The sequence below is a fragment of the Centroberyx affinis genome, unplaced genomic scaffold (assembly GCF_046629955.1).
Source record: "Centroberyx affinis isolate AG114_WGS23_722 - 3 ecotype Tasmania unplaced genomic scaffold, CSIRO-AGI_Caff_v1 ptg001952l_1, whole genome shotgun sequence".
Lineage (NCBI taxonomy): Eukaryota > Metazoa > Chordata > Actinopteri > Beryciformes > Berycidae > Centroberyx > Centroberyx affinis.
This window is the reverse complement of record NW_027280309.1, coordinates 5,001-15,992: the sequence shown is the minus strand read 5'-3', so window position 1 is coordinate 15,992 and position 10,992 is coordinate 5,001. Positions and strand designations below refer to the sequence as shown.

At 39.4% G+C, this 10,992-nt stretch overlaps 2 protein-coding genes across 2 annotated transcripts in view; both read right to left on the bottom strand.

The window, feature by feature from the left end:
- Positions 1–1,007: 1,007 nt before the first annotated feature.
- On the bottom strand, positions 1,008–2,582 carry uraha (urate (5-hydroxyiso-) hydrolase a). Its single transcript, XM_071530672.1, has 4 exons — positions 2,465–2,582; positions 1,591–1,730; positions 1,326–1,461; positions 1,008–1,097 (listed from the first exon to the last, which is right to left on the bottom strand). Exons 1-4 carry the CDS (start codon positions 2,516–2,518, stop codon positions 1,008–1,010), a joined length of 420 nt encoding a protein of 139 aa, XP_071386773.1. The 5' UTR covers positions 2,519–2,582.
- A 1,988-nt stretch (positions 2,583–4,570) lies between these two features.
- Positions 4,571–10,992, bottom strand: part of LOC139653727 (heterogeneous nuclear ribonucleoproteins C1/C2) — a gene marked incomplete at its 5' end in the record, with an annotated part of 9,703 nt that continues 3,281 nt past the window's right edge. Inside the window, 4 exons of the mRNA XM_071530671.1 lie at positions 4,571–6,677; positions 7,427–7,587; positions 8,933–9,046; positions 9,834–10,003. Coding sequence (XP_071386772.1) covers positions 6,639–6,677; positions 7,427–7,587; positions 8,933–9,046; positions 9,834–10,003 — 484 coding nt within the window. The remainder of the gene's footprint in view (positions 6,678–7,426; positions 7,588–8,932; positions 9,047–9,833; positions 10,004–10,992) is intronic.

The following is a 10,992-nucleotide window of genomic DNA, read 5'->3' as shown; positions in this document are numbered from 1 at the left end:
TGTTGTTAGTTCATGAAGATTGTAAAAAAAAAAAAATCCATATGCCACTTTGCCTAGTAGTTTCTTTATTTCTGTTCTTTTTAAACCATTTATAACTCCAAATTCAGGCTATATGTGGAAATGAAAAAAGCCATGGTAGAACTGCAGGAAGTAGCCAACAACAGTGGGACTAAATTGTTTGTCTAATAAACCCATTTCTTCAGCTTTCTTCTCCCATACCCAACCAAATCTTCCTGTCATTCTCTTCCCTTTCTCCCAGCATGGATCTCCATGACCCTGACCCAATATGTAACTGCAAGTTGCTTTCTTCTCATTTCCAACGGTGATTCACCAACTTCTAGTGAGTCTGGATCAGAGAACTAGATAAAGAGAACTTCTGATATTCACCATTCAGATTTAGAAAAAGAACTGTTCGAAAAAATACATGAAAAAATATCTGACAATACAAAAGCAATGCTAGGATGTATCATGTTATAGTCTTATTTATTTGAGATTTTTCCCAAAACATACAATGATAGTCTATATCAGCCCAGATAAAATCCATGGAAAAGACTTCACACTGTTAGGGCTGAGGACAGATTATATGGAATGGGATTACAGTGTATCTTCTTAAAAAATGTGAACTATAGTCTGTTTCATTCCGTGTACACAATACACAAAGATTACAGATGCCTTCGGAAAAAAAAAAAAGGAAAAGACATACTGACTGTGAAGCTTACACACTAACATATTTAATAATTAACATAGTTATATTGCACATCTTGATAAATTTCTCGCAATGGTTGCAGTGGTGATTATGGTAATACTGTTGAAATTACAGTCTATAAATTGAAATAAATTTGCTTAACTAAATAGCCAATTCTGTTGATTATAACGTCATTATAATTGAACATCATCATCACAAATACACAGTATTATTGGCAGCTCAACTGGTGCTGAATGAATGTCTTTGGTGTACTAGTTGCCTCTCTGCCTCTGATGTATCAGTGGGCCATGACCTTTGACCTCTAGCTCCCTCTGTACGTGCTGTAAGAGAAACGACTCAGAAGCAGAGGGACATGGAACTTCTGACTGGGGTTGTCTATAGTGAAGACAATCTGCAAAGAAACAGAGAAAACATGTGAAGGAGATCAGCAATTAGATTTGAGATTAATCTCCCAGATTGTTAATTGCATCATGCACAAGACGACATGGGCATGCTTATCCACTCTGTCAGTTTAAAAACATATAAGAACACAACGAAATCTGATTGAATAATTTGCTTAAAGGATGACAGCTGAGCATGTTGAGGTGTCAGATCATAAACAGTTTGAGCCATTCCTCACCTCAACATATGGATAAAAGGAGGTCTCCCCCATACTCTGCCAGTACTGAGCAGTCTCAAAGCGCATTTTGTACACAGCAGATGAAAACATTTCTCTGCTGATGAGTCCTGGGCAGCGGCCATCTTCATTAGTAGTCCTGTGGAGAGAGGACATGATTGGCCATTTGAAGTTCGTCATAGGAAAAGTATTGTGAATTTTCCAATAGTAACGTTTGTGATTCTCCACAGACTATAAATTATATATAAATTTTGCTCTCAGGTTTTACCCAGTGGTGATCAGACTCCAGACGGCAGTGGAAGGGTCCAGTCGATAGAGGCTGACGGCCATGTTGGACCCAGGGACACCCATCGCAGTGTTCAGGACATGGGTGGTCAGCGGACTGCTTGGGCCTGCCATCGCTGCACTCTACAGAGCAACAGAGGAAACACCAGAACAACAAACTAGTCTCATGAAGGGACATTTGGTATGAAGTCCCAATGAAGTGAAAGCTTGTCGTAAAGGAATCACATGGGGCTAAAATATTAGAAAAAGACTCATATTCACACAGGCTTTGTTTTATTGTAGCAACACTGAATTTACATGTGATTTCTGTGATCTTTGTGGCAGTTTAGTCAAAATTTGAATACATGAAAGGAGATTTCATTAAATAAAATTTGCATTTCTGTAATTTAAAAATTCTCTTCAAAAACAGTTTCTACAACTTCTAGGTCATAAAACTATTATTAGGCCTACTGTTAACCCTTTCAGTGACAATGGCTAGACGTAGCCATTGTAGTACTACGACATTCAAACAACAATAATTAATTAGTCACTGAAATGACAAACCGTGACTAAAATGACTAAAATGACTAAAATTTTATTGAAGAAACACTTTTTAAGAGACTAATATTTATTTAATTTACTGAGCCTGTTGTTTTACAGTAAACTTGTTGGAGTTTTCTCTGCCCCTCTCAGTTCTCACAGAAAGAACTGAGAGGAGCTCCACACCCATGCACACACAGAGTTCATATAGTTACTACTATATACTATACAATATATATATATATACACAGTATGTTATACTCTATTACATCTGTACTGTATCAACACACAACATTACATTTAGTCTATTTAGTTTATTATCAAAGACGTATGCTTACCTTACTTCCAGACAAGATATGAGCCTTTAGTTGTTGCAGCCTGTGAGCGCTCATGTGCACAAATGAAGGAAATCCAAACTAGGTCAGCAATCTTAACTGAAAATTGTAATTTTATGGTTAATTTAGCAGCACCAGATTTTATCACATTACCCTCACAAAGGTTTGCATACTGTGCTGTTCAGCATGTCATTCAGTGCACATGTGCTTATCTTTTTGTCAACAGAGCACTGTGGTTGTGTAAGATCTCCTTTTGCCACGCTTTGCTTTCAGTACTTTCAACATGCTTGGAATGGAGGCTCAAAGTGAACTGCAGCGAGATTGAGACACATTTACAGCACAATTAAAGGAATAAAAGTAATTTAATCCCTGTTTTTCAAAAAATGTTCTGGCATTGGTTTGCTTGACTGCCGGGGTAATGACCTCAGAATCCCCAACCTGCAACCTCCTGTTGGAAATCCACTAATTATCCATTAACAGACATTATACCGTGTTGGTGTTGCAATTTCTGTTGTGATACTTCACTTTAGATAATGTATTCACTTCTATTCACAAGTCAATAGTCAGGTTTTTCACAACCTCTTATTCTAATCAAATCAGGGTTCAAGTCAAAATGTCCAATCAATATATTTTTTTTCTTCAAATATGAGGAGGCCTTTTGTCCTAAAAATTTGACAACAAACAGATTTATCTGTCACATCATTTGTCCTGATAAGAGCTCTATAATAAATGTAAACATGGTGACTGTTACAAACCTTTAGTGGACTGGATTCCTCTTTCAAAGCTCTGCTGTGATTTCTTCTATTTCAAAATCAATTCAGTTTTCCTTCACTTCTCACTCACCAAGCTATGTGGCACATCGTGGCCTTTTTTCTCAGTGACAAGAATCTGCTGTAATTCTCATCATATTGTAACGAAATATGAGAAATTCCCTCAGCTCAATTCAGAAGCTGCAGGGGAATTTAGCTGCCTTCTTTTATTGATCAGGCATAGAACTTAATCCATAAAAATCATTCCTCAAGAATAATCTAGCAATGTGAACCATCAGCCTAGATTGTTTTCCTGTCCTTGCTAGCTGATCAATTGCACTGTTATTGATAGGTCTTGGTGCACAAGGACTGTATCTATTTTCTTTATCACTATTTTTAAGAATCGCCTCAATTATATTTTAGATTGATGCTTCAAATTTAGACAAGTAACATAAACAGGTAACATCTTCAATTTTTTTTAGTGAAACAAATGAAATTGTAGTAATGTTTTATACAGTTTATTCTTCTCAGGGACAATACAATTGCAAATAAAATTCTTTTTGAAATGAATTGTAGGAGTTCATGTCATTAATCAATGCACTGCTACTACCTACAGCTCTGCCTTCTGCACACATATTTTAAAATGATATTTAACATTTGATTTATTTATATTTACACACGTTTGTTATAACCTACCTGTGTGGTTCTTTCAAAACATTTAATATTTCACAATTAACATTAATTGTTCCAAGCTACACTCTCTGATATGGAAGAATTTGACACGATTTGTGTTAGTCTTACGTATTTTTCAATTGTGTAGCTTTTGTGTCACGTCTCCTTTCCTTTTCATCCAATATTAACTCATTTGCGTACAAAATCACATCTAGTAAGATTTTAATCTATGCTAAAATATTGTTGTACTAATAGGGAAATACTGACAGAAATATTGATTGTATGACCAACTGATTTCCCATAGTATAGATCCTTTCTTCCTGTTTGGTCTCAGTATCTCAGTTACAGTCTCTTGCTCCCTTTCCCTCCTCTCTCTCTCTCTCTCTCTCTCTCTCTCTCTCTCTCAGGCTGTGCATGCTTGGAGTATTGTTTTAATCTTATATTTTAATCTCTGTTTTTAATAATTAGGATTGGGTGAAGTACAGTTATGTTTTTGACCTGGGTATAGATTGTCTTGCTGCTGCATTGTGGCCATGAAGATGTTTTAGAAGCTGAATTCTCCTCCCTGCTGGAGGATTTGCTCTGGTGAAACCCTTGCAGACTACTGGACCTCTGAGTCTGGGCAGTGTCTGCAGTATCGTCCTCCACCAGTGGCACAGCAGCCCTCAAAGCACGATACGGATGCTATTATGGACAATCTCCTGAGGGTCGGGCAGACCATCCATGCCCCGAGGAGAGGAGGCGTCCAGGGTTCAGAGGGAGATCTGAAGACTGGATCATATGATCGAATCTGACTCCAAAGCAAGATGACGCTCTTACTCTGATAGCCTTCAACTGTGTTCTTTATGGACTCCCTAACTTAATTATCACATGATATCACTGATTTCCTCACCAAATTGATTTGCACAGCTCAAGAAGGTTAGTGGCTTATGTGGCCCTGTTTTGTAATGCAAACAATGTGAAGTAATACAGACAGTATGAGGGGTTTAATTGTTGTAAAATAAAACATTTCATTAAAGATGACCCTTAATCCTTTACATGTATTTTCCACTTTCTTTTGAATTTTCAAATACTCTCCCTCTCTCTCTCCTCCTCTGTCTGTCTTGGTCTTGCTCTCTCAGCATCATCAAATAAAAACACTCCAATGTATTCGTAGTCAATATGAAAATACTTTTACTACTGTGACATTGAGTGTTTCCACTTGGCTTGTCTTAAGAATGCAAACAAAAACATCTAACACCATTAGAATTATAATAACTTCATTGTTTTCTTCTCTTAAAAAACAGAACAAATGAGAAGTCCTAAAGCAAAATGCAAGATTAAAATCAGACAGCTGAACAATTACAGGAAAGTTTTACAATAATACACAATATTACACATTGACCTGGGCCGCTCCACATCTTAAAGTGCCAGATACATAGTGGAAGAGAAAGGGATATGACATTCCTCCAGTTTAAAGGAGAGAAAATGAAGGAGAGAAAAAAGTGTGATATAACAATGTTGTTTTAACATCATCAGAAAGCAACCTTATTTGCTACTGAATGATTAGCGCGTAACTTTGTCAAATCTCTCAAGAATTTATACTTTGAAAACACAACTCAAGATTCTGATATCTAAAAGGCAGACAAAAAAAGTAAAATAGTGAATTTAGTGTCATTGAAAAGCTCTTTTAAAAAATTGAGTGTCTATAGGTTTTTCTCTTGCTTTCACAACCCAGACTGCTTTATGAAATCCACATAAATACTGTTCATTCACAACCTTCACAGTGCATGCACACGATATTCCAGTTATCCCTTATTCTGAAAATGACAATACTATCCCAAGTAAGCTGTTTATATGGTTCACAAAAGCCCATATTCCATTAATATTTCTGTTTATACAGTGCATGGTCTGATTAAATGTCCTTTGAAATCCACTCCCTTTATTGAAACAGCAGAGAAACTGCATTGATCTTCTTCTAATGTTTTACAGCTTTGTTGTCACTTTTCCTGCAAGAAACCGATGGAGCTAATTTTCTAGCAAGGGCCGACATAAATACGCCATGTAAACGCTACAAACTATTGTGATTAACAGGCGTAATCTACTATTGGCATATCTTGCCTGTTTTCAGAATATGCCTACGCAGAAAAATACATTAATGAGAGTAAAATGACCAGAATAAGCTGCTTACATGATATTATATTTGGAGTATTGTCTCTTTTGGAATAATACTGGAATATTGGTGTGCATGCACATGCTGAGTAACATACAGTATGAACGCCGGCTTAGGTAGAATTAAGAAAAATGAATTTCACCTCCCAGCTTCCAGCTGTCATTTATAATTACTCTGTGGATAACATCTGTGCATGTGTGTGTGTGCTTGTGTGTGTGTGTGTGTGTGTGTGTGTGTGTGTGTCTGTGTGTCAGGTTGGCAGATAGGCAAGAGCAATTTCTCCTCAATCGGCTGTACTTGTACCTGCTGCGCACATGCCTTCATACATTTCTTATTGTATCAGAGAGGAGGAAATAAGAAAAGGTGGAGAGGGAGATGAGGATTGAGGAACAATGAACAAGGAAAATAAAATGTTTTTGTTTTACTTGGAGGCTGTTGAAGGAAATTGAGATGCTGAGATACAGCTGAATGTATTGTGTTATGTGATATGTACACCCTGTTAGAGGGAGTGGAGCCTCGGTGATATGGCTGTTGGGTTGGTATGTTCTCTTCCTCTATGTTTGGCACTCAATCCATGTCTTCTCTATCTTCTCCTGTTCCAGCCTCATATTTCTTCCTCAAGGTCAGAGCTGTGGTTGCTCATCTGTGACAGACAGACAGACAGACAGACAGACCAGTGAGACTCAAAACAAAGAAGACTGCAAGCCTGGAATCACTAAGTAAAATCTCTTCCTGCAAGTACAACTTAGTTTCACATGTCCATGCCCGGCCTCATGACAGACATAAACATCCACTCATCTTTCAGTCTGTATGCATTTTCCTTGGCACTTGTGTTAGTTACATGCCAGATATGAATAAGTAAAAATCATCATAATATCAATTTATACTGAACCATAAATTTCTTTAAACAGAAAAAAATTGATAATGGCAATAGGCTGTTTTCTATTGCCACATTTCATTATTTTTCCTATTTCCTGCTTTTAATGTATAACCTGCCACTCTAATGGAAGTTATTTTTATAATCTATGGGGAACTGAGCCCAAGAAGAAGTCCCTGGTTTAGTCTGCCAATGTTCTCTACCAAGAAACAGCACAAATACACTGAAAATGAAATTGATTTCTTTTCTTGCCTTTTGAGAAAATAGTAATACTTTTGTAAACAGGATTTTTACTGAGCGGAGAGACTGACAGTTTCCAGATTTGTGTGAACTGAGTCTGTCAATGAATGTTAAATTACCATCATAACTGCTAAATCACAATGAAAACAAGACACACAGAACTAGACTCCCACAGGAGATATTATCCATACAATAAAAGAGCCGTCTCTCTCTGATGCACTTTTTTTTTTCTTAGGAATTCCTTAAAGTGAAACATCATCATGAGGTCCGTTTACCGTGTGGTGGTCGTCATCAGCGGCCTCCCTCAGGTCGGGGCTCTCCCTCTGGATTCGATGGCGGGAGCTGGGCGGAGAGAGGGAGGAGAGGGAGTGCTCAGGGCTGCTGGCTGAGAGAGCGTACGGCGAGCCAGCTGGACTGTCCTCCCTTAGGGGAGACCCTGCAACACACACACACACACACACACACACACACACACACACATATACAGGGAGTTTGGGAAAAAATGTGGCATAAGGCTTGGATTCCTTTTAGTTTGGAGAGGAACGTTGAGTAAATATACATGTTTATTGTCGGTGAAGGACAGAAGCGCCTGTGCACATTTCACTGACTCTGCATCAGTTGACAGGCAGAAAATGAGAGAGAGAGTGACAGAATGACGGACAGATGAGGAGATGGGGGGAGGGAGGTGAGAGACAGCAGTGGTAGATAGTGAGGGACAGGGAAATCAAGTAGAGCCTGAGATAAATTAATATGAAGATGAGAGCTATCAATCGCCCAAGGACATTCGAAGTTGATGGAAAAACACGCACACACATACGCACACACACACACACACACACACACACACACACACACACACACACACACACGCACACACACACACTTCCTTGAAGGTGTTGCACCTACAACTACGAAAATGCCATGACTACAGGACACTTTCCCTTTTAGTACACTGTCAATGCGTATATTTCAACCTAATACTATAATATAATATAAGACTGCAGCACCTTATATTAGGCTATATTATGTTTTGGTCTTATTCAACAACAATTCAAACAGCAATAGTGTTACAGCTATTTAGTATCTAGTACTCAGAGGGAAGTGTATTGGAAGTGTAACAAATGATATATCTGCATTTTAATTTATGATCAGTTTGATTAGGACTGCTGTAAAACCAATTTCCTTAGGAAGGGTAATAAAGCTTTCTACTGTTAATGCCACTCCTGGGATTGTTGCTTTGACTTGTTGGCAGGCGCAGTGACGGTGTTGTGTTCAGTCGTCCACAGGAGGGCAGCAGCAGCTCTGTGTGTGCACTGATGATGTGGAGATCCTCTCACCTCATCTACTGTCTCCTGCTATTATTCTCAGTCCCGTATTTTTTCTCTATTCTCTAAGGCTTCATCAGTCAGTTACTCCAACCACGCTGTTTGTTCAGCATGTTCCATGCTTTGCTCACAACCATATATCCAGACAACACACCCACTTTGACCTCACCATCAATTTGACTTTCTGACTGGAGGAAAATAATTGATATATCAGGGAATGTTGGAGTGACTGATTCTTGCCAATGCCGTGCGTTCCATCTTCCAATTTCCCCGCGGCACAGATGAACCTGAGTCATTTTGGTTGGGATTGTGAATGGTGGAGTTAATCAAGCAGAAATCTGAAAAGTGTGATTTCCCCCGGAGTCGGCCTCAATATGCTTTTGGTGTGCCAATAGATGATCTATCGTTCGATCTCACCCAGTCTGCTTCCACTGTCTTTCTGAATCGCTATCTCACCTTTTTGGTCATTCCTCTGTGTGTCCATCCTGTCAAGACTGTCAAGCAGCCCATCGATCTGTGTCTTTATCAGAGTCAGCTCCCTCTTAATCACCTGCAACTCCTCCATGCCCACTGCGGAGACAGAGAGAGGGAGAATCGGAAACACATTAAATGGTGGATTTAAATGGTTTACCACAGCACTCCAGTCAATGTGTGGAAGATGGTGGGTACAACATAAATAGGTTCTGCACTGATGATTTTCTTGAAAAAATGCCATCTCACTGGCTGAGATAGAAGGAAAGTAGCTTGTGATATGAGACTTGATATGAGGTATTTTATACTATAACAGCGCATGCCGGTATTATCTCTGAAGTGCTTGGGCAGCTGCATGGCTGAGGAAGGATTTTCTGAATGGAAAAATTTGACCAGAGTTGTGCAGGATTTATTTAAGTATCTCTGATATGCCACCCATGCTCAGAGTTAAGCACCTGTGCAGCCCTGGTCTGAATACAAATCATTTTTCTCTGTGCATCATTTGTTTCATCTGAGAAACTGGACTACATGTGCCATAAATCTCCACTAAGCAACTACGCAGGGTGGCGGCTCCAAATAGCAGCGAGAGGTAACCGTTTAAAAAACTGTTTGAATTTCAATACCCAGAAACCATGTAGCATGATGTTAGTAAACTGCACACAGCGCGCTCATGTTTACCAATCCACCCGGTGTGATCGCTTTATACTAAAGGACACTAAAAGGATGAGATAGATCTATTAAACCAGAGTTTCATTTGGGAAAATCTCTATTGCAGCCCAGCATTTGATATATGCTGATAAGACGGATGTATTTTTACATCAAATCTTGCCTATAGTGCAGCTTTAATTCAGTGAAATCTGAATCGGAGCCTACGCATGTTACTCACACTTGGCTGTGGTGGAGCTGGTGGAGTGGGCTCTGGAGCTTTTGGAGTGAGTTCTGTCTCGACTGCGTCTGTGCCCGGAGGAGTAAGAGGAGGAGCGGGATCGCTTGGCCAGACTGGGTCCCTGGGGCAGCGGAGGCAGGGAGGCCGGCACACGCTGGTAGTCATACACCCTGGGAATTCAACACACACTGCTGAAAATCTGTAAAACAAGTCTCCTGCAAGTGTTTTCATGCAGCATATCGTGTTTGTATCGACTTTGTGTGAAGGTGCTCTCTATTCTCTGTGTTCCCCAACCGACTGTTTGTCTGCAATAATGATGAAAGGGAAAGAAAGAGAGATAGAGAGAGAGAGAGATAGAATCAGGACAAAAAGTAGATCTGGCAAACCTGGAAATACACATAGACACAGGTGCGTCAGATGTTTTTTTTTCTCATAATAGGCAGTATTTACTTTTATCTAAATAATATAATGATACAGAGCGCAGTGAGGGGATGATGATACAAAGCTGGAATAAGAGAAATTGAGGGAAAGACCTGAGAATGAAAAAGGGGAGGAGATGTTCAGTCATCTCAAGGATAAATATGATTATTTATTCCACGCTCTGTTGTCTTTTACTTTCTTTCTGTATTTCTCTCTCTTCTCATTCTGCCGTTCACTCCTCCCTGCGGACAGCTCCATGTCTCTATCTGCCACTGAATGTAATTGGTTCTGTCAGGGCCAATCAATAGCTCCCCGTCAGGCTAGTAGTGCTGGTGACAGGGGGGTGTATCACACTCAAACTCTATAGTGGTTACAGAAACGACAATGTGTGTGTATGTGTGTGTGTGTGTGCCTTTTTCTGTGTGACTGTGAGTCGGTTTTTGTGTGTGTGTGTTTGTGTGTGTGTGTGTGTGTGTGTGTGTATGTGTGTGTGCGTAGCAATGGAAAAAGAAGTGATGTTCTGATTGAAATAGAGACTGATCTGACTTCCACTCTGTCCTGAAGAGAAACCAACACTCACTGACCCCATGACAAGGTGAAAGACAGCCACAGGATCCAAACCAACCAATCGCAACTGAGCAAAGCTGCAGGAACTGTGGGAACTATAGGGGAGTAAAAAAATATATGAATATGTTTTCTTAGTTGATTTCCTACCAAATAGTATCAAAAAAGTAAATTT